The 22,733-nt window shown below is 36.4% G+C and overlaps 1 protein-coding gene across 1 annotated transcript in view; it reads left to right on the plus strand.

Annotated features, from left to right (window-relative positions):
- CSMD1 (CUB and Sushi multiple domains 1) overlaps positions 1-22,733 on the plus strand; it is a 1,461,432-nt gene that overhangs the window by 223,770 nt on the left and 1,214,929 nt on the right. Inside the window, exon 5 of the mRNA XM_060085850.1 lies at positions 17,267-17,379. Within this exon, the coding sequence (XP_059941833.1) occupies positions 17,267-17,379 (113 nt within the window). The remainder of the gene's footprint in view (positions 1-17,266; positions 17,380-22,733) is intronic.

Consider the following 22,733-nt stretch of genomic DNA (forward strand, 5'->3'; position numbering starts at 1 on the left):
TAAAAGAATGAGCATCTTTTTTTCCCAAAGATTCTCATCAAAACTCTGGTTTTGATTGCTTATCACTGCTACTTTTAATATAATATTTTTACATTAAGATCTTTAACTCCTGTGAAAATAAGAATGTGTAGCAATGTGTAGGGTTGATGAAGTGTCCAAGACTATATGTTCGCTCATTTATACAAACTTACAAGCATATATTGTTCACTATTATATTTGGTAAACATTTTATAGTTCTTTTCTGTGATCTTCTTTTGCTATACTATTATCTTTAAAAGATGATATTCTTATGAATTCCTTTAATTTTTGTAGCTTGGGTTTATATCTCTTATCCAAGTCAGTATTTATGAGTTTCGGCTTCTTCTTCAGTAATGTAAAGCTGGTTTATATTCTCTTTACTATTAAGAAATTTAGAATGAAATTTGCAGCCTGCCTTTCATAGGTGTAGGCCTTTATGATGTGCATTTGTACATAACTCCTGTTCTAGCTTCCCTTAAAATACTGCCTTTCCTTTACCTTCAAATAGATAGATAAATATTTCTTTAGAATGAAAAATATAGTCAAGAAAGATATATTCTTGTAAATATTTACATATTTATTTATGTAAATACTTCAAGTATACACTTCCAAATATATGTTTGTGTGTATATGTATATAACTACCTCAGCTTAGTATTTCAATGTGAGAGAACAGAAAAGGATGTGAGAAATTTTAAAAGCATGTTAGAAAGAAGTTAGATGAGAAGAGTCACTGAATTAAAGATTTTATTAAGTAATTAACTTATGTGAAATAGTTTAGTAATCCATAAAGTTGTATACTCGTATTAGTTTTACAGTGTTCATAATTTATAAAAAACACATTTAACATGTCAGTTGCTATCTTAATTTTGGCGTCAGTGAAAGGTCATTTTCATTTTTCCAGTTTTTAAGAAAGGTATCATACTTCAAATTAGTCAAATTATTTTATTAATAATTGGAAAAATTCTTAGCAAAGCAGTAACAAGGGGATATAAATAATTGACCAATTGATTGATTAGTCTGACCCATATAAGACTGATGAAATTAGGAGGGTACCAGTAAGACCCACAGTAGCCAAGATTACTAAGGAGACTGTTGTATGTAATTTAGTACTAAAATGAAAATTTCTAGGGCTGATGAAGTGTCCAGCAGTGCATATTAATTCATTTTTGGAAACTTTCAAGCTTGTTATTTTTGCATACTTAAACTCTATTAGAACAAGTATTTGCTATTTTAATGCTTTTAAGAGGACGCAATGTAGATTCATATACACAATGTAGATTCAGATAATACATTCTTTAATTTCAAGAATGAGATCTTGAATAATAAGCACATCTTTTTGATTCTTAGAATGCCTTGTGGACGAGGGCATATGATTTGAATGGTTTCATTTGTAGCCAAATATTTGCAGGTAATTGTAGGGAATCTCAGTTGACTGTTAAGGCCACGAGAGTTTGCATAAGTGGCTCCCTTTCCAGGAGCTCTGAGTAAATGCTCACTCCTCGATGGGATAATGTGAGTATGAAATGGAAGGAGAGTGATTATTCAGTGTCTCTCTGCAGGGCTCCCAAACTGCTGGTGGCTTAGAGATGGAAATGTGTGAATCAAGCTGGGATTCTGACATGGCATCTTCCTGTAGGCAGGTGCCACAGAACATGAGTCTATTGCTATCTATGGCAGAGAGCATGCAGCAATATGTGAATGAATTGAGCTTAAGGACCCACCCACTTCAGCTGTCTTTTTATTAGGTAGCACGCCCCGTAGGAAAGGGACCATACAGGAAAGAGTCCGGAGAATCAAGATTTGCTGCTGTCCTAGTTACTAAATCCATGAGCGTTTAGACAAACGACCGGTCTCTGAGACCTTAGGGAATTCCTCCCTAAAAAATAAAGCTGTTGGGCTTCCCTGGTGGCGCAGTGGTTGAGAGTCCGCCTGCCAATGCAGGGGACACGGGTTCGTGCCCCGGTCCGGGAAGATCCCACATGCTGCAGAGCGGCTGGGCCCGTGAGCCATGGCCACTGAGCCTGCACGTCCAGAGCCTGTGCTCCGCAATGGGAGAGGCCACAACAGTGAGAGGCCGGCGTACTGCAAAAAAAATAAAAATAAAGAAATAAAGCTGCATATACACTAATATGTATAAAATAGATAACTAATAATAACCTCTGTATAAGAAAAATAAATTAAATTAAAAAAATTAAAAAAAGATGGAGAACAAATGCTTTACAGGAAAAGAAAACAAAACAAAACAACCAAAACCCTATGGATTTGCCTCAAAAGAAAAATAATAAAATAATGTAATAAGGGTGATGTGATATTTATTTTGAAACATTAAAATGAAGTTCATTACTGAGAAAATCAACTGATAACAATAGTAAAGGAACTGAGAGATTTATTTTTATTTTTAGTGAAAACTGCATATTCTCCAAGTTGAGTTTTTATTTAAAAAAGAATTCAATATATCTGTACTTCTGTGTTTCTTAAAGAAAGAACCATTTATCAAAATGGCTTCGTTTAGTCTGTTAAAAACAATGAGAACATACTGTATACCACAGGGAACTCTACTTAATGCACTGTGGTGACATGAATGGGAAGGAAGTCCAAAAAAGAGGGCATATATGTGTATGTATAGCTGACTCACTTTGCTGTACAGTAGAAAGTAACACAACATTGTAAAGCAACTATACTCCAATAAAAATTAATTTAAAAATAAATACATAAAACTGCTTGGGAGTTCCTTGAAGATCTAACTCTCTGAATGTGGTTCCTTTTTAAATTAGCAGTCTGTGAATGAAGAAGCACACTCAAACTTGTTTTTTCCTTGATTGCGGTATGGTGTGGTAGAAAGGGCACCGACGTGGAAGGCAGACATGACGGGTGTGATGCTGGCTTTGCTCCTTGATGGCTGAGAGGCTTTGGACTAATCCCTGCCCCCACTGTAAATGGGAGGTCAGATGATGTCATTGGCTTTCTGTGAGAATTTAAGAGAAATTATGTGGAAAACACCTAGAGAATTCGTTTAAGCAGGTCGATAGGTCAACCTAATAGCTGGCTCCCCAGGTGAGGCCATTCGAGTTCTTGGCATACTGTGTGGGCTGTGAGGTTGACTTTCACCCTTTTACATGTGAGCCCCTAGACCTCAACTTGGCCATGACATGGGATGCAAATCAGGTCTTCCCCTCTCGGCACCGCAAACACTGAAGGCAGAGGCAGCGTTAGCGATAGTGTGTAAAATAGTACAGTATTCCTGTATGCGAAGGCTCTTAAAAGAAAGAACTCCTTTGTGCAACTCTGGGTCCCTGAGAGGCCAGGCAAACAAATACTGGTAGAATGTAAAACAGAAACATTTCTTAACCTAATATTCTGTTCAGAACATCTGTAGACAGCTGTCATACCTATGTGAAAAAATTACAGTAAAATATACAGGGCTAGGTAAAGGACATTTCAAGAGGAGAATTTTTGTGTTACTTTCTTCTTTGGGAACATGTTTCCAATTTTATGGATAATTTAATCATTTCCAGAAAATGTAGCTCAATTTCTGCCCTGATGATTTTGGGGTTTCTAGAAATGTCTTATGATTTATTTCTTATTAAAAATCTACTTAGATTTTTCTCTTGAACTAAACCCTCCTAAGTCAGTTACTTGAAGATTAATTTTTTTCTACTACTTTATTTAAGAAACAATTCTTCAGTTGGAGATCTGGTCTGTCATTTGTTTTGGTTTGTTTTGTTGAGAGATCAAAGTTAGGCTTTGTTTTGTTTGACTGTGTTTGCCATCCCAACATAGAATGCCTAAAAGGATTCTTCTGGAGAGAAGCCATCCCATTAATTTTTCTATCATTAGCCATCCCATAGCATATCGTGTTGAATGGCCTTGAGGAAAAAGTACGGGAGCTCATGCACAGTGACCCAGGGTGGTTGTAAAAAGCAGGGTACGGAACTGGAGAAGCACATTTCCTGTTCGTGCCTGGATCCCAGCCGTGCAGCTTACTTAATAAACCAGGCAATGAACCTCTACAAGCAGGAGAGATTGGCAGCATCATTACACACTAACAAAGCGAGTTCTAACACAAGGTAGATTTTAAAGAATACCCTTATTCAAATAAGAACTCAATTTCTCCTATAGTAAGAAGATGCTTTGCATGTGAAACCTTAAATGTCCCCCAAAGCCAATTTTCCTAAGACAGTGACACCTTGAAATCTAATTCAACTTTTTGTCACATCGGTTCCTTCTACTAAAATGAGGAAATATATTTACTTAAATGGGGTGTGTTAGTTTTGGTCTTAAAACCTGGAATGATCAGTCTTTGGATGATCTCGACTGCATCCTGTATTTTAACAAGCTGCTCTGTATGATGTGAATTCACTTTGTTCTTCATGATAGAAAAAGTGGAGTCGCAGACGGTGGTGTGTGGGATTCAACGCTAGGGATATAGACTTTGGTTAAAATTCCAGTCGCTTGCCGTGAAATCTGCATCTGACACATCCCTTGATTTCAGGGCTTCACGATTAACATCGCTTGCAAGATGAACTGTAGAATCACACACCAGCCCTGATGGGGGTCTGGCCAAGGATAGTGTTACCTTGCCTGGTTTAGCTGTCATCTGGTGGGGCTTCTTTTAGCCCATGGCCGAGACTGCTGTCCTCCAAGCGGACATACACCGCCCACAGCACATCCCCACCTGCCTGTCCTCAACATCTGGGTCCCATCATTGGGATCAGCTCCACGTGTGTCTCCTGCTAAAACACGACTCTCCCTGCAGGGAACCAGCAAGTTGGCTTTCATTAGGCGCTTGTGCTGTGCAGTGAATCACCGATACAACTAGGTTCCAGGTATTGATGTATGAGGCTGAAGCCTTCGTGTTCCAAGGGGAGAACATGAGAGCGATGGGTGATGCCCCTGGAAATCGAAGGAGCAGGGAGGACTACGGATTCACCCCCAAAGGAGGAATTTCAAAGATTTTTGTGGCAACCTGTGATTAGGTTAGCAAAATATGTAAACTCCAGACCTGCATGGTGACCACCTGCAGGGGTCATCACACTCCCGAGGCTACATGTTTTGGTCTCATAATTAAAATAAAGCCTGCCTTAACACATCACAGTCCTGCATCTTAGGTGTCTCATAATAATTGTGACAGAATTGGGACTTACCTGGTGGTGCAGTGGTTAAGAATCTGCCTGCCAATGCAGGGGACACGGGTTCAATCCCAGGTCCGGGAAGATTCCCACATGCCGTGGAGCAGCGAAGCCTGTGCGCCACAACTGCTGAGCCTGTGCTCTAGAGCCCGTGAGCCACAACTACTGAGCCACGTGCTGCAGCTACTGAAGCTCGTGTGCCTAGAGACCATGCTCAGAGAAGCCACCTCAATGAGAAGCCCGTGTACCGCAATGAAGACCCAACACAGCCAAAACTAAAACAAAATGAAAAAAATAAAATAATTGTGCCAAAATTAGGTGTAATCATTTATGGACATGTAGGTCAGTTAAGGAAGTTACTGATAAGATTTTTTCCCAAGAAAATCACTGACTGACATATTTGTGCAGCAGTTTACATTCTCTATTCGAGTTCTATTATCTTTTTTTTCTACTTTTTTTTTTTTAACTACTGATACAATAATGTAGTATCACTAATACTTTAAAAAGCTCCAAGGGAAAAAAACGGTGGGGGGTGGTGGTGGTGGTGTGATGAATTGGGAGACTGGGATTGACATGTATACACTAATATGTAAAATATGGATAACTAATAAGAACCTGCTGTATAAATAATAAAATAAATAAATAAAAAATAAAGTCATAAAAATAAATAAGTAAATAAAAAGCTCCTATTCCTCCTTATTTCCTACACCTACTCTTGATTGGCTACCTTTGCACACCACCAGTGTATCATATAAAAGACTATCTAAAACTAGACTTGGTTCAACCCTATAGTGTTCTCAAATTTCTCCAGGAATAGAAGAACGTGTGAAAAATATGAATAACTAGAATACGTAAATTTTTCGATGGGAGATCATTGGTTTTAATCTGTTGCCTTCTTTTGGCATGTGGAGTCATAGCATACCAGAAACTAGGTTTTTCTTGAGGAAATAGACCTCTTTCATTCCTGCCATTGTGTCCCCATCTCTGTACCCTTCCAAACAGGAGTGAGAGTAAATCAGATCAGACAGGCGACCTCCAGCTTCCTCCTTCATCTCTGTTCAGTGGAAATGTTTGATGTGTCTTGATGACCATAACACACATTGTTCGCTCCTTTTTTCTGTTTTAGTACATTCAGGTTTCTTCTTAAACACATGCTCTCAGGATTTGGTGGGTTTTTCTTTTGTCATTTATTACTTTGACTTGGTTTGTGGGATATGTGGGGACATCACTGTGACAGGGTCATGAGGAACATGGGTGACTTGGAAAATGCACTTGTGCTGCACTTGAAATGCACTTGTGCATTTCTAGTATGCGCCAGACTCATGGAAAGCCCTTGGTTTCAAAATTGTTGGAAGAGGAGACTCCTCATTTCTGTGATGGGATGCACAGGTTCTTTTATTTCTCTCCTCCTCCTATCTCTTCCTCCTTTTCAGTTGCCTCTGGTTTTTACCCAGAGTCACTCTACAGAATTTCAATAGGAGAGTCAGGAGAATGTTAGGATGCAGCTAGTGTGGGCTGTCAGTCAGGAGTTATAAAGTGTAAGTGAGGAGTGATCTCATTCCACATTGAGTTTCGTCTGTCTCTCTCTCTAGATATTTTTCTCCTTTTCTACTTGAATGTGTGTGTTCATGTTGCTAGTGGTAGGAAAGTCATATGCATTCACTAGAAGCCGTACTCTGAGGTTTGAATTGCGATCTGTCTCAGGTTGGCGATATGCGGTCCCATCTCTCTCATGATGCTGGGCAGAGACAGACACAGCTCCTGGTCAGCCATGCGATCAGGAGGGTGAGCAAAGGATGCACTGAAAACCACTGTGTTTTGTACTTCCAGTACAGTGTTTAACAAGTGACATGAGATATTCTGCACTTTGTTTTTTAATATAGGTTTTGTGTCCGATGAATTTTGCCCAACTGTAGGCTAATGTAAGTGATCTGAGCACCACGTTTAAGGTAGGCTAGGAGAAGCTGATGTTCCTGAGGTTAAGTGTATTAAATGCATTTTTGACTTAAAGCCATCATAAGTTGAAAATATCTTATCAGGATGTAACCCCATTATAAGTCGAGGAGAATCTGTAATTCTAAATACAGTTTCCATCTAACTGTCTAACTACTGGATCAGGTTTCAGTTTTTACAGAAGTTAGATTCACAACTAAGAAGGAAATCTCAATTTAAAAATGTACTTTGTCAGATACCACAGTGAAATAAATAAATTTGCATATCATTTCCGGTCTTTGAAATACTTTCTCAACATGATTAAGCCCTGAAATAAACTCTAGGGGTCTTTGCCTAATCCCTTTGCTTGCCGATGAAGAAGTCATTTAGGGTCTTGCCTTGTTTATCATAGCTGGGCTGAAATTTAGATGAGCATTAAATATCCTAACCCTCAGATGAGAAAGTCAAGCAGAAAGCCTTTGAGTTACTCTAAAGTAGCACAGGGCTTATGTCAAATCCTAACATGGAAAAGTGGCATACCTGGGGGAAAACAGATTGGAAAGAGATCTTGATAGAAAAATCCTACTAATGGATTTTGCACTAGAAAGACAATTTCTGGATCCTTATCACTCAGGTGGAGATGAAGTTGATAGCCCAGAAGGCTCAAGTGCAGAGGAAGAGAACGTTGGAGTTAAAGTACTTACAATCATACTTAGGAGTGGGAAATGCTGTTACTATGTTAGTGTCATTTATAAATGATGCTGTTTCTATTGTCATAATAGAGTCACACTGAGAGGATGCTATTTCATGCTTGGGGGCAAAATTGGGGAGATTTTTGTTTCTGATAATGTATTATAGACACTGTAATTATGAAATCACTTTCTCAAAATAGCTTGATGCATTGATAGGAAAAGAGGATCAGTGGATTAAATCTTGGCAAATTTGTTTAGAATGTAATTTGGGGAAAATTCATTTTTGTGAGAGTAGTGTTTAGCTGAGAGTGAATTCGGTTAGGAGGAAACTTTTATTTAGCCCAGACTAAGATAGGCCAAGTATACTAAATCACCGTAATTGAGTGCAGTTCCTCTGAGGATTCTGGGGAGAAGTAAACTATGTATAGACCATGATATGAGCAATGATATGTTTAAGGAAGATAAGATGTTTTTTATGATGTTAGCCTCTTAGGAAGGAAGGGTGTAAGTTAAAGCAAAGGCAATGGTTTAATTGCTATATATACATATATAACAATTAATATTAAAATATATGCAATATATATAACAATATTAATACTAATATTAATATTAGTGACAGGGCTAGAAATCTCATGACGTTCTCAAAATTTAACCAAAGATACTCACGTAAGAGAGACGTAACCCTTTTAGAGGGCAAATAGCCATCCGCTTCTCACACAAAATCTTGATAAGAAAGTTAAAGATGTGTTGGTCAACTGTGGGTTTTGTTTTTTTTTTTTCCCTCCAAGGTTTTCAGTTCTTGTTTTTAAAAGCTCTGTCCAATTACGTACATACGTATCAGTCTTCATAGATGTGAAAAAAGCCCTGACACTTCTGGAGTATGTATATTGTTTTAAAACAACTTGGCATGGACATTATTATTAAATGAATTGAGCTTACTATAGGAAAAAGACATCATCACATTTGTATGTATCTGTACAACCACAGAGACGTAGATAGAAATGCAGATATCTACTGGGCATAGGAACTTTTTATTCCTGAAATTAACATGGAAAACCATTTCAAAATGGCACCAGTAAATCATTTAGGTATTCCTTCTGCGTTCCTACTCACAAGGCAGATAACAAACTACCTAGAATGACTCTTTAATTCCTAGTAAGCATTAGACAATAGGGAAAGATGCCTTGACTTGTAGACTTAAGGCCTCTGTCTTACTACAAGATGTCTTGATTTTTCTTTGTATAAAGTTGATTACTCCCCTTGTTCTCGTGTGTATAACTTGTGGTTAAGTGAACAGAGTACAACTGAACATGAAATCCTTTCTTACGCTTTTGTCAATGTGCAATTTTACCAAATGTTTTACCTCTAGACTTTTTTGGTCTAATAATTGCAACCTAGAATTGTTGGGAACTCAGTGTAGGGCTAAAATAGTGTAATAAATGACTACATCACATTCTTCTTGTTAAATCAAACCAGACTCAAACAGATGTGATAAGAGCTTGGGAAGGGGAAAACAAGCAGTACAGTACAGACATATCACATCAGCATTTGTAATTGTTTAATATTAAAAAAAGACTTATAGTTTTAACTTTTTAATAAAAACAATGAAGACTTCAAGTATAGTAGCTTCAAATATCTTTGCTGCTGGGTCAATCATAAGACATACTAAAATTTTTTGAAAATAGAAATTTAAAAATTAAATTAAAAATAGAAATTTAAAGAAAGTGTAAAGTATTTAACTTTGGCTTTTCCCAAAAGAAGTTAAATGAAGCTCTCACAGAGTTTAAAATCCAATGAGTTTTTTTTAGCAGTGGAACTATGCAACAGTTTAAATAAATGTAATGTATATAAATATATCATGATAAAAATCTACCATTGAAATTGATACTGTAAGTAGGTTTATAACTTATATTAATTGTTATAAATGATATGTTGAACAGAATAGAAAAATAAATAAATGAAATAGGTACTGTTTTCAGTTAGGAGTGCACCTCTCTTGAATGGAGTTATAACTTCCTCATTAATTTATGTGAAATAAACTGTGCTCACAGCAGTCTTGTTTCTGCTGACCTTTTCACTCAACTTCTTATTTTTTCTCCAGCCTCACCACTTTTAATACTCAAGATTATTGCATTGGTATCAGCAATTTGAGTATCTTGAGTGATAGTGGAGTACACAATATTTTTGATGTATTTCTAAGTGCAGTGCATTCTAGTAATTTCTTGAGAGATGGAAGAAGAATAAACTTGTTCGATTCTGAAACTCATGTTTCTACCGAGTGAACAAGCACTGAGAATAGAGAAGGGCTGCTCCAAATCGTCCTTACTTTATTTAATAATCACTCATCTTTGACAGGCTGTATCATTTACCCAGATCACAGGATATGAGAGGGAAATTGCTTTCTCCCAGTAGAAAATATAGTAAATGAGATTCTATCAGACAACAGGCAGGCAGCTAGAAAAAGACAGACAGAGGTAGGGGTGTGTGTGTGTCGGGGCGGGGGGGGGAGAGAGAGAGACAGAGACAGAGGTTTGGACCTTTGCTACCTATACTTTTCTTCTTCTTTTTTTTCTTTGTTGCTGAGAGTGAAATGTTTCTATCACTTTTCTCATACCCATTCCCTTTTCTAATCATTTTCTTTCTCTTCCCACAAATGATTCAATGACCGTGTCAGGTGAAAGCCCAGTGCTTTGAATAGGATGCTAGGATTGTTTTCAACAGTGGCAACCATGTTTCTGAGTTGCATTCTAGGAAGAAGCAGGTCAAATGTGCATATGTTGTAGGTGATACTGGGTTTGATAGAAATGGGGAGGGGAAAGCGGAGTTAATTTTCCTTCTTTCTTGTTTTCATTGACTTGCCACTGTGTGAACACCATGATGAATTATATCTAGAGATAAAATGGCTTACAAAGATCTAAAGATACATGGATGGAAGCAAGATAGAATTCTGAAGGAATGCAAATTACAGAATCTGCAACGAGGCTACTATAAAAATTCACACGTTGCTTAAGGAAGGCCAGAAATTTGGTTCGAAATTTTCTTTTAGTCAACACTAAGCAACTTGAACAGCTCCATGATTTACTAGGTGTTAAAAATAAACTGGTTGCCCCTAAGAACATATGTTTCCTGAAGGAAGATAACACTGAAATGTATCCCCAGGGTCCTCATGCAAAGGATATGAATGATGTACTACAGAGATTATCAGCAGCGTACAGTCCTCACCAGCGTATTTGCAGAGAGATCGAAGAGTGAGTTCCTCACTGGTCATTGTTTAGATTCCTCACTCTCAGCTGGGGTGATGGGTAATGGCTATAAACATTGGAACCACAAATTTAGCTTTTGACGGTCTCAATGATTAACTGAATCAACTCTCCTACCCCCCTCAACCAACACTGGACTTCATACTTTCGTGCTAAAATATGAATGAGTGCATTCCATTTCAGCTGTTTAAAGCAGGTCACTTGTATATATTTTATCTACCATTGTGCATGTTGAACTTCCCCAAACTTCCAAATAGTAGTCATATGACATTGTTTTTACAACTCTTAGTATCTTGTTACTGTTTTTCTGAGATAATAGTTTGACTTTTCCCTTCCTATTCATGATTCTTTTTAAAGTTCATTAAAGAAAACATGAATGTGTGTTTATTTTAAAGTGCTACCACGTTATTTGATATCTAAACTTATGGTAATAAATGTTAAAACTTCAAAACGGACTACACTAAATAATCAACATTTTTTTTCAGTTAAGGTTTGAATCTAATGAGAGAATGTTTTATTATTAAATACTGTGTTTTTATACTAATTTGATGATTTTAATCTGTATATATTTTCTAAAGTGCCTCCGTCCCAAGCCCTCCAATCTATTGTTTTATTAAACTTTAAAATTTGAGAAAATCATAGATTTACATGCAACTGTAAGGAGTAACACAGATTTTGAGTATTCTTTACCCTGTTTCTCGAAAGGTAACATCTCACAAAACGGTTGTAGAGGGACACTGCCAGGATACCGACATTGAAACTGTCGAGACACAAAACGTAAGATTCCCTCATGTGGTCCTTTTATGGCCACGCCCACCTCCCTCCTGTCCCAACTTCCGGCTTAACTATGGGCAACAAATAACCTGTTCTCCTTTTCAATAAGTTTGTCACTTCAAGAATGTTAAAGTCATACAGTATGTAATCTATTTCGGATTGCCTTTTTGCCATGCTGCATAATTCTCTGGAGAGTCATCCAGGTGTTATAAATCAATAGTTCATTTCTCTTTATTTTTGAGTAATAGTAGTACATGGTATAGTTGTTCCACAGTTTGTATATCATTCACCTCTTGAGGGATATATGAGTTATTTCCAGTTTTTGAGTAAGTGTATGTTTATGTATATATATATGTATACGTATATATATTCATATATATTCTTGTACAGGTTTTGTGTGAGCATCAATCTTCATTTCTCTGGGGTAAATACTACCCAGGAGAATAATTGCTTGGTCATCTGATAATCGCATGTTTAATTTTTTAAGAAACTGTCAAACTGTTTTCCAAAGTGGTTCTGCCCACTAGCGATATATGAGCAATCCATTTTCTCCACATTCCAGCCAGTGTTTGGTATTGTCACTGTTTTTCATTTTTGCCATTCTGAATAGGTGTGTAGTGATATTTCTTCGTGGTTTTAATTTGCATTTCCCAAATGAGTGATGGTGTTGAACATCTTTTCATGTGCTTATTTGCCATCTGTATATCCTTTTAGATGAAACGACACTTTGTTTTTTGCCTGTTTTCTAATTACATTATTTGTTCTTTTGCTGTTGAATCTTTGAAGTTTTTTTTTTTATATATTCTAGGCACATGTCCTTGTCAGATACGTGGTTTGCCGATATTTTTTCAGCCGTCTGTAGCATGTCTTCTCATTTCCTAACTGAGTATTTCACAGAGCAAATGGTTTTAATGTTTATCACTTTTTTCTTTTATGGATTGTGATTTTGGTGTCCACTCTAGGAACTCTTTGGCTAGTCCAAGATCCTAAAGATTTTCCCCTGATTTCTCCTAAAAGTTGTATATTTTTACATTTTACGTTTATGTCTGTGATCCCATATTGAGTTAACTATTCTATAGGGTGTTAGACTTTGGTCTAGGCTCTTTTTTGGTTGTTTTTGCCTGTGGACTTCCAGTTGTTTAAGCGCCATTTGTTGAAAGGCTTTCTTTGCTCCACTGAGTTGCCTTTGCACCTTTTCAAAAATTATTTGGGCATATTTACATGAGTCCGTTTCTGACTTCTCTGTTTTGATACACTGATGGATTGGTCTGTCCCTCTGACAGTACCACATGGATTGGGTTACTGTAGCTACAAAATAGTTCTTGAAAACAGGTGTACTGATTCCTCCTATTTTATCCTTTTTCAAAATTATTTAAGCCATTCTATTTTTTGTTTTTTTGGCTTTCCATTTAAATTTTATAAGAATTTTGTCTGTGTCTAAAAAAAATCTTGCTGGGATTTTGATAGAAATTGTCTTAAACCTACATATAAGTCTGAGGAGAATTGACATCTTTACAATGTTGAGTCTTCCAGTCTATTAACATGGTGTATTGCTCTATTTAATTTTTTATTCATTTCTTTCTTCAGCATTATACAGTTTTCAGGACACAGTTTTTTTTTTTTTTTTTTGCGGTACGCGGGCCTCTCACTGTTGTGGCCTCTCCCGTTGCGGAGCACAGGCTCCGGACGCGCAGGCTCAGCGGCCATGGCTCACGGGCCCAGCCGCTCCGCGGCATATGGGATCCTCCCAGACCGGGGCACGAACCCGTATCCCCTGCATCGGCAGGCGGACTCTCAACCACTGCGCCACCAGGGAGGCCCCAGGACACAGTTTTGTACCTGTTATATCTAAGTGTTCTTTTGGCAATTGTAAATGGCATTGTATCTTTAATTTTGGTGTCCACATATTCAGTGCTAGCATGTATAAATAAAATTGAATTTTGTATGTTCATTGTATATCCTGGGCAGTTGCTAATTTCAAGTATTAACTCTAGGAGTTTTTTTATAGATTCCTTGGCATAATCTATGTAGCTGATTGTGCAAATAGAGTCAATTTTATTTTTTCCTTTCTGATCCGTCTGCATTTATTTCTTTTAGTTGGCTTATTGCACTGGCTAGATCCTCTGGCATAATGTTGAATAAAAGTGGTGAAACTATACCTTTTTGCCTGTTCTCAGTCTTAGGGGGAAGCATTCAGTCTTCTCCCAATAAGTATAATGTTAGATGTAGGTTTGTTTGTTTGTTTGTTTGTTTACAGGTACTCATTGTCAAATTGGGGAAGTTTTCCTCCATTCATATTTTATTGAAAGTTTTTCTCATGATTGGATGCTTAAATTAGTCAAATGCTTTTTCCTACATAGAATATTAAAATCTTGTGATTTTATTCTGTAGCTTGTTATTATGGCAGATTACGTTGATTGATTTTTCAAATACTGAACTGTGTTTGCATTCCTGGAATAAACACCCCTTGGCCTTATTGAATAACTGTTATCTATTGCTTACTTCTATTTTCTCTTATTTTCTTAAGGATTCTTATATCTGTATTTATGAGGGATATTGGTCTGTTTCTTTCTTTTTTTTTTTTTTTGGTGCTGCCTTTGTCTGTCTTTGGTAGCAGCGTGTCTTAGCTTGGTCTGCACAACAAAATACCATAGATTGGGTGGCTTAAGCAACAGAAATGTATTTTCTCACATTTCTGGAGGCTAAAAATCTGATATTAGGGTGTAGTATGGTCAAGTTCTCGTGAAGACTCTCCTCCTGGTTCATAGACCCCTGTCTTCTGGGTGTGTGAGCACATGGCCTTTTCTTAGTGCATGCATGTGGCAGGGCCGGAGGAAAGGGAAGAGAGAGAGAGAGAGAGAGTTCTTTCTCTTCTTTGTCCTCTTCTTATAAGGCCACCAGTCCTGTTGGATTAGCATCCCATCCTTATGAACTTAGTTCATCTTAATTACCTCCTAAAAGCCTTATTTATGGTTACTAAAGGGGAAACGTGGGGGAAAGTGATAAATTAGGAGATTGAGATGAACATATATACACTACTATACATAAAATGGTAACTAGTACCTACTGTACAGCACAGGGAACTCTACTCAATATTCTGTAATAACCTGTATAGGAAAATAATCTGAAAAAGAATGGATATATATATATATATCCATATCTACAAATAAACTGATTCACTTTGCTGTACACCTGAAACTAACACAACATTGTAAATCAACTATACGCCAATGAAAATTGAAAAAATAAAGAAATGACAAACACAGTTACATTGGGAGTTAGCGCTTCACCATGCAAATTTTGGAAGCAACAATTCAGTCCATAGCACAGAGTAATAATGGTGCCATAAAATGGGTATCCACTTCTGTTTTCTGGAAGAGATTGCGTAAAATTGTTAATTCTTTACATGTTTGGTAGATGCCTCGGTGCATTTAGGTAAATGCCTTAGTATGTATAACAGATACCATAGACTGGGTGGCTTATAAAAAACAACAACTTCTCTTGTGTGGTTCTTGAGACTGGGAAGTCCAAGGTCAAGGTGCCCGCTGTTTCAGTGTCTGCTGAAGGCCCGCCTCCTGTTCAGAGACAGTGTCTTCTTGCTGTGTCCTCACATGGCAGAAGGGGCGAGAGAGCTCTCTGGAGTCGCTTTTATAAGGATACTTTGCCCTCATGATCTGATCACCACCCGAAGGCCCCACCTCCAGATACCATCATGGTGGGGATTAGGTTTCAATATATGACTTTGGGGTGACACAGACATTCAGTCTATGGCAGAAGAATTCTTCTGTAAAACCACCTGGGCCTGGACTTTTCTTTCAGGGGAGTTTTAATAGTTATAGTGTAACTATTAAATGTTACATTACATTAACATTTACATTACATTAAATGTAATGTAAATGTTATTCACATTTTCTGTTTCATTGAGTAAGTTGTGGTCATTCATTGTGTGTGTGTGTTTGAAGGAAGTAAGCAATTTCACTTTTGTCAAATTTATGGGTGTAGTTTTTAAAGCATTTCTTTCATATCTGTGGGGTTTCTAGTAATATTTGCTACTTTATTCCTGTTATTAGATATTTATCTAATCCCCCTCTTTATTCTTATCCCTATTCTTATCTCTATTTATTCTTATCCCTCTCTCTTTTTTTTTGGTCATTTCTGTTGCATGTGTTAATTTTGTTGATCTTTTCCAAGAATTAGGCTTTGTTTCACTGCTTTTCTGTTTTCATTTCCATTGATTTTGGCATTTATCTGTAATTTCTTGCCTTCTTGCTTTAGGTTTATTTTACTCTCCCTTTTCTAAGCTCTTGAGATGGGAGCTTGGATTACACATATGAGAATTTTCCTCTTTCCTAATGTATGTTTTCAGTGCTGTTAACTTCTCCCTCAGCACTGCTCAGCTGAGTCCTACAGATATTGATATCTTGTGTTTATATTTCATTCAGTTTAATGTACTTTAAAAAATTTCCCTTGAGACTTCTTTGATCCCTGGATTATTTAGAAGTGTGTTGTTTGCTGGTTGACAATTGTCCTGTCATTTTTCTCTTCTTAGTTTCTGGTTTGATTATGCAACTACAGTGGTTGTAATTAGGCCTTTAATACCATAGACTTACTGGCAAGACAGAGTTTCTCCCCCTGGAAATGAATGTTTAGGTTGATTTTTTTCTTTTTTTTTGAGTCAGAAGTTTGTGTTCAGACTACACTAAACCGTGCAACTGTAGACAAACTATTTAATTAGTAAACTTTAGTTAAGATATAAGTTGAAGCATCTCTTTAACCTTTAGAAAAGCTATTTGTTTGTAAACTATTATATTTTACATATTATTATACTAGTTCACTCCTTCAGAGTTCTTTCTCATCATTAAGATTTCTTAATATATCCCAACCTAGTTATAATTGAAACACATATCTTAAAATCCAAAAGATTTGTCTTGAAAACCAAATATCAAAATCAGTTCATTTGACCTGAGCTCAAGGTAGTCGTTGATTTTTATTTCTGACGTTGTGACTAGGATTTGTTTTCTTTTCAAGAGAAACCGATTTATTGGGGGGTGGGAAGATAGAATAAGCACATTAATGATGAGCTGTGACAGCACAGTATCTAATAATTTAGGAGAAAAATAAACTCAAAAGCACGTGCAGTGTTACATTTTTTCGCATAGCAGGTGTAAGGAGGACTGCATTGTTGTAAGTTCTGTGCGCTCTCTTTAGACAATGGTGTATTGTACATGTCCTTCAAGAAAAAAAATCTTCAAAAAGTGTTTAAATAAGCAAACTCTCATCCCTGAAAATGCTTCATTTCAATTACCTGGCAACACCTGGTGTATGGATCATGTAATTGTTCAGTGACTTATGTCAAATAAACAGGCCACAGTGGAAAGAGGAATTGAATGACTTCATCAAATAAGCTTCAGTAACAAGTTCATGCTTTTTGACTGTGTTCACCTCTTTTTGAAATTCAGGTTGTCGGGATTTCAGCTTCCTTCCTGCATCGTCAGCACCGGCTCCATCCTTACTCTGTGGTTCACGACAGACTTCGCTGTGAGTGCCCAGGGCTTCAAAGCACTGTATGAAGGTAGGATGCTTGTTGTGCACTGCACACACCCACCGTCCAGGTGACCTCACACTAAAGATTTTCATGCAAATGGAAGCTGTTATTTCAGAGGTGGTTTAATGGTGCAAACATTTGACTTCTGTGCTTTGATGATGGGGGAACACTATTTACTACAATGGTCCAACATTCTAGCACAAAACGTGTGTTGACAGTTTTCCTTTACTGGTAGAAATTTTGATTGGAAGAGTGGTTTTTCTTTTGACATGTGGTAGAGAAGTTTTGAGAATTTAGAATACTAGTTGATAGAGCTCCTTTTCTGTGAAGAATTAATTCTTAAGGCAGACATGTTTTCTTAAAATTATTGTTGGACAGTAATACTCAGAGTTGGTGCTTAGGTAAAGGGAATTCCATTGCATGAGTTTTGGTTGACAAAGTGGAAACTTTTAATGGAGAAAATGATTTCAGTTTTACTGTTTGGTGCTCACAAGGCATCAGGAATGAGTTTTGTTTTGTTTTTGTTTTTTGGTGTTTTCAGATTTTGTGCCAAGGTGCCCTTAGGGTCTTGCTGTCATTGGTGACTGTCTGCGGCAGAAATTTTAAAAAGATAGAAGGGAGTTCAACCTTTGATAGAGGGAATAATACAGATGATCACTTTAAGTATTCAGTTTTAAGAAATTGCACTACTAATACTGTAAGTGTAAATGCTGAGCTCTGTTTAGTCTTGTTTCACATAGATATTTTAAATTTTCTTTCATGTGTAATACAAAATCTTTTATTTTTAACATAAACTCTGAAGCCCATGCATTGAAAAGGACTGTGGGTAAGGGATAGCCCAATTCCTATTTACAACACACACTGTTCACTTAACGAGCCTTTCTGGGTTCAGTCACATCTGTGTATGTTCTTCTTTGGAGTATTCCGTACACTTGGGCAAAAATCATTCTTCGTGGAAAGATAAAATCTACATGTGCTTTGTGCAACTGAACTTAGCTACTATGCAATTATCAGAAAATACAAGGGTAGAATGTCCTCTTTGCACAGTAAAATAAACAGAGCAATTTATCCTTTTATTTAAAGTCTTATGTGGAATGATGCTATTGTATACTGTTCTGACTCCAATTCTTCCAGGTCACTGCATTTATATATAAACCTGACTCAGTGGCCTGAAAGGGTAACTCATCTTTAAGTATATTACTGATTACCAGGGGATAATTTAATCTTTGGAAGAGTAACAGGCTAGTTTAAGATTAATAGGTGCTACTAGCTTTCAAATTTGCTTGTACCTACCACTTCCTGTATACCCTAACTTCACAAAATTTCTTTTACACTTAACATTACAAAAGTGTTTCTAAAGCTATCTGTACTAGGTACTGTGAAACAAAACTTGTCCAATCAGCATATATGGTATTTGCTCAGAAGGTAGATATTGCTTTAACATTTTAGAAACCTTGGCAATTTTCCTCCCCTTTCTGACAAAGTTGATCCTTGAACATCATGTTTTGTTAAGTTTCATAAGATAAATGTTGCAGAAACTCTACCGATGCTGGGAGATTGCCAAATGAGTAATTCTACTGAATCTTTCCGGGCTATTGTTGGTGTTAGTGGTTGTCATCATGGTATAATAAAAAATGACTGAGATTTTCTCTGCTGGGAAAATGTTTATGAGTTATTAACAAAATTGGGAAAATGACGAGAAAAGTAAGCAAGGTCATGAGTTCAGTGTATTTTTTCAATTGTTGATGTGTGAAGATGCAGTTTTTTGAAATTTGTGTTTTAAATAGTGACATTACAATATAGTCTGATATTTACAACTGAATACAAGTCATTATGTTGAAAGAAAAAAACTATTAAAATAAAAAGTACTTTGTCAGCAAAACAGAAATTGTACAAAATATTCAATATCTTTATTTGTAAAATAGTTCTCAATTAGCTTAAAGGTCTACTGAGAAAATAAATTTGTACTATCTGGAGAAATAAAGTTAAATAGTCTAAACAGAAGATTAAAGACTAGAGAATTTATCTAGAAGAGACTAAAGCTTTCACTGTAGATATCAGCTGATTTATCAATAGTATCAGTTCCTCCAGGGAATTTAGACATAATTGTAACTTACCAATGTAATGGTCATGAGGAAAAGTGAGGTTTTTATTGAGCAGTGTATAAAATATGTAAATACACTTATTCGGATATAATATTAAGCAGAAGCAATGATAATAGTCAGAAAAATGTCTAAAGTCGTTTTGTAACCAGAACATTAAATCCCATTGGTTTGTTTTTTTTTTAACATGGATCATCATAGCATCTTTATTTTTAATAGACAGAATTGTAACAACCTCGAGCACCCATCAACAGGCGAATGAATAAACATACTGTGGTTTACTCATACAGTGAAACACTACTCAGCAAAACAAAGTAATAAACTATTGATACCCACAAAAATATGAATTACTCTCAAAATAATTACATTGAGTGAAAGAAGCCAGATAAAAGAGTCCCCATTGTGTGAATCCCTTTATATAAATTTCTAGAAAAATGCAAACACATCTATAATGATAGAAAGCATATCAGTGGTCACTTGGGGATGTGGAGGGGTGGAATGTGAGGGACCCATTGGTTTTTATGTTGGCAAGACTCCATCAAGTAATTAATATAAGCCAAATAATATAATAAAGCATCCACATCTTATCCAAGACCTCTAAAGAGAATTTAATTTAAAAATGTAATACTAGGGCTTCCCTGGCGACACAGGGGTCAAGAATCCGCCCGCCAATGCAGGGGACATGGGTTTGAGCCCTGGTCCAGGCAGATCCCACATGCCACGGAGCAACTAAGCCTGTAGGCCACAACTACTGAGCTCTGTGCTCTAGTCTAGAGCCCACTAGCCACAACTTCTGAGCCCGCATGCCACAACTGCTGAAGCCCATGAGCCTAGAGCCCGTGCTCCGCAACAAGAGAAGCCACCGTAATGAGAAGCCTGCGCACCGCAATGAAGAGTAGCCCCCGCTTGCTGCAACTAGAGAAAGCCCGCGAGCCAGTGCAGCCAAAAATAAAATAAATAAATATATTTAAAAAAAATGTAATACTAAATCAAATTTAAAATTTTTTCTCTTGTTCTTAAACCATTACTAATTTATCTAATTAAAATTAGTAATTATTTAGTATTACCATATTGATGTTTAAATTTCTAATTTTCATTTATTTCCTTGAATTGGAGAAAATCTTCCAAATTTAAAAACTCTGTCTATACAAAATAACCTTTATAATAAACTTAATCAGGGAACTGACCTTTATAGTTTGCTGATGGTACTTTGGACTGGTACGTTGCATAAAGCTACCTAAGGAGTATGAAAACAATAAATTAAAATATTCTAATTGATGCATTCGGTTGTTGAATTTAACCCTGGATATTAAATGGAAATATTTAGAAATTTCACACTAACATTATTCACATACAGTAATTAGCTCTCTAAATAGTAAGTTTATAGATTGTCGATGAAATCAACATATTTTAACCCACAAATACAGACTAGTAAAATTGAAATTACTAATTTAGTAGGGTGTTTTATAATGTTATATTTCCTAGTTCCATCACTGAACATTATTCTTCGTGGTCAAGCAAAGAATTTGCATAATTTTCTTTGGTAAATTTATAACAAAAAATATTAGGATTACACATAATTTACAATGAGATGGATTACTATCAAAATTCCTACATTTGTCCAGTATTGAAGTCCTATGTGTATAAATAGTATTCATTCATGTATTTCTATTTGTCAACTTCCTTTCATCAAGATCTGTTACTAAAATAAAATTATTTTTGTCATCAAATTTATTTATGATTTAAGAAAAATCATATAGGAGGTCGGAAAATTGACATGGCATGTCAGGACGTGACAGATATTATGACAAACGTCTGACAAGGCAGTCATTAGACTTAAGGACAAAGAGAACAAGTCTATTTGGTGACATGAGACAGTCTCGAGATTATGCCCCAAAGAACTTGTCACTCTGATGCTCTTTTTATTTTTTCATTTTTAAAGAGGGAAGCCTTCCTCTGTTTTAATGCTTTTTCTTACTGGTGACAAAGTGAACTAAGCGTTAGAAACACTAGTGAATATATGATGAAAACTCTTCAACTCCCAATTTTTGGTTCTGAAGTCTGATTTATTTATTTATTTATTTATTTATTTTTTTTTTTTTGCGGTACGCGGGCCTCTCACTGCTGTGGCCTCTCCCCGTTGCGGAGCACAGGCTCCGGACGCGCAGGCTCAGCGGCCATGGCTCACGGGCCCAGCCGCTCCGCGGCATGTGGGATCTTCCCGGACTGGGGCACGAACCCGTGTCCCCTGCATCGGCAGGCGGACTCTCAACCACTGCGCCACCAGGGAAGCCCGCACATCTTTATTTTTATCCTGAATATCATTTCAAATGTTTCATGAATTACTTGGTAATTTTTCATGCATTGACTTTTAATAATTTTAGTATTGGTTATATTTTAAAAATTTAGTTTTTTACCAATTATTTACTGTAATTTAGATGGACTTTTTAGATGTTTTTGCAAGTGAAATAAGTTAATTTGACATTGATTGTATTTTGATAATCCAGTACTTTGTGTGAAATAGAACTTTTGTATATTATAGTACTTGTACTTGAATAGAAAGCCCCAACTCTGTGATTGAAATTAATGAGTCCAACGTGTATTCACTAGAATAAATACTTTCCTTCTATAGAACATTTCTCAATAGTGTAGGGCAATTCCATTGATTGGGAATTAAATTGGCCAAGGCTTTATCCATGAGATGACAGTTTTTGTAAAGAAATTGAAATGAAAATTTTATGCATATTTTGCCACAGATATTTACATTTGCAATAATTGTTTGGTGAGGCAAAGGAAGGTTAAACTGGATTCTTGTCTAAGGCGAAGCTGATAGAAATGGTAGGAATCTATTCTCTTTAAGATTTCTTTAAAAATGCTGGCTGATGTGGTAGTTGAAAAGGGAAAAATTTTAGCCACAAATGTAGACAGTCAAATATTTTGTTCATAAAATACTAATTTTACAATTCAACATTTATCTCACCTTCCCATGGTGCCATATTTGAATATATTGGCCTTAAATATTATGCATGAAATCTATAAGAATCTGACAGTTTAAAAAATCTGTTTAAAAAAAAATACCACCAATGTAGCGAGGAGGAATTTGACATTACTAAATAGGAAAAATGTGCTTGTGACAGGAAATTGTTTTGCATACCAAATAACTCATTAGTTGGAGTGAGAAAAACCGTTGCCCACGAAGATGCTTTAAGAGACTCTCTTGGGTTATAAAATGCTATTCTAAAGGAATTCTTCTCTTTCAGTTTTTTTTTGTCTTAAAAT

This window comes from Mesoplodon densirostris, chromosome 20 (genome assembly GCF_025265405.1).
Source record: "Mesoplodon densirostris isolate mMesDen1 chromosome 20, mMesDen1 primary haplotype, whole genome shotgun sequence".
NCBI classification, from domain to species: domain Eukaryota; kingdom Metazoa; phylum Chordata; class Mammalia; order Artiodactyla; family Ziphiidae; genus Mesoplodon; species Mesoplodon densirostris.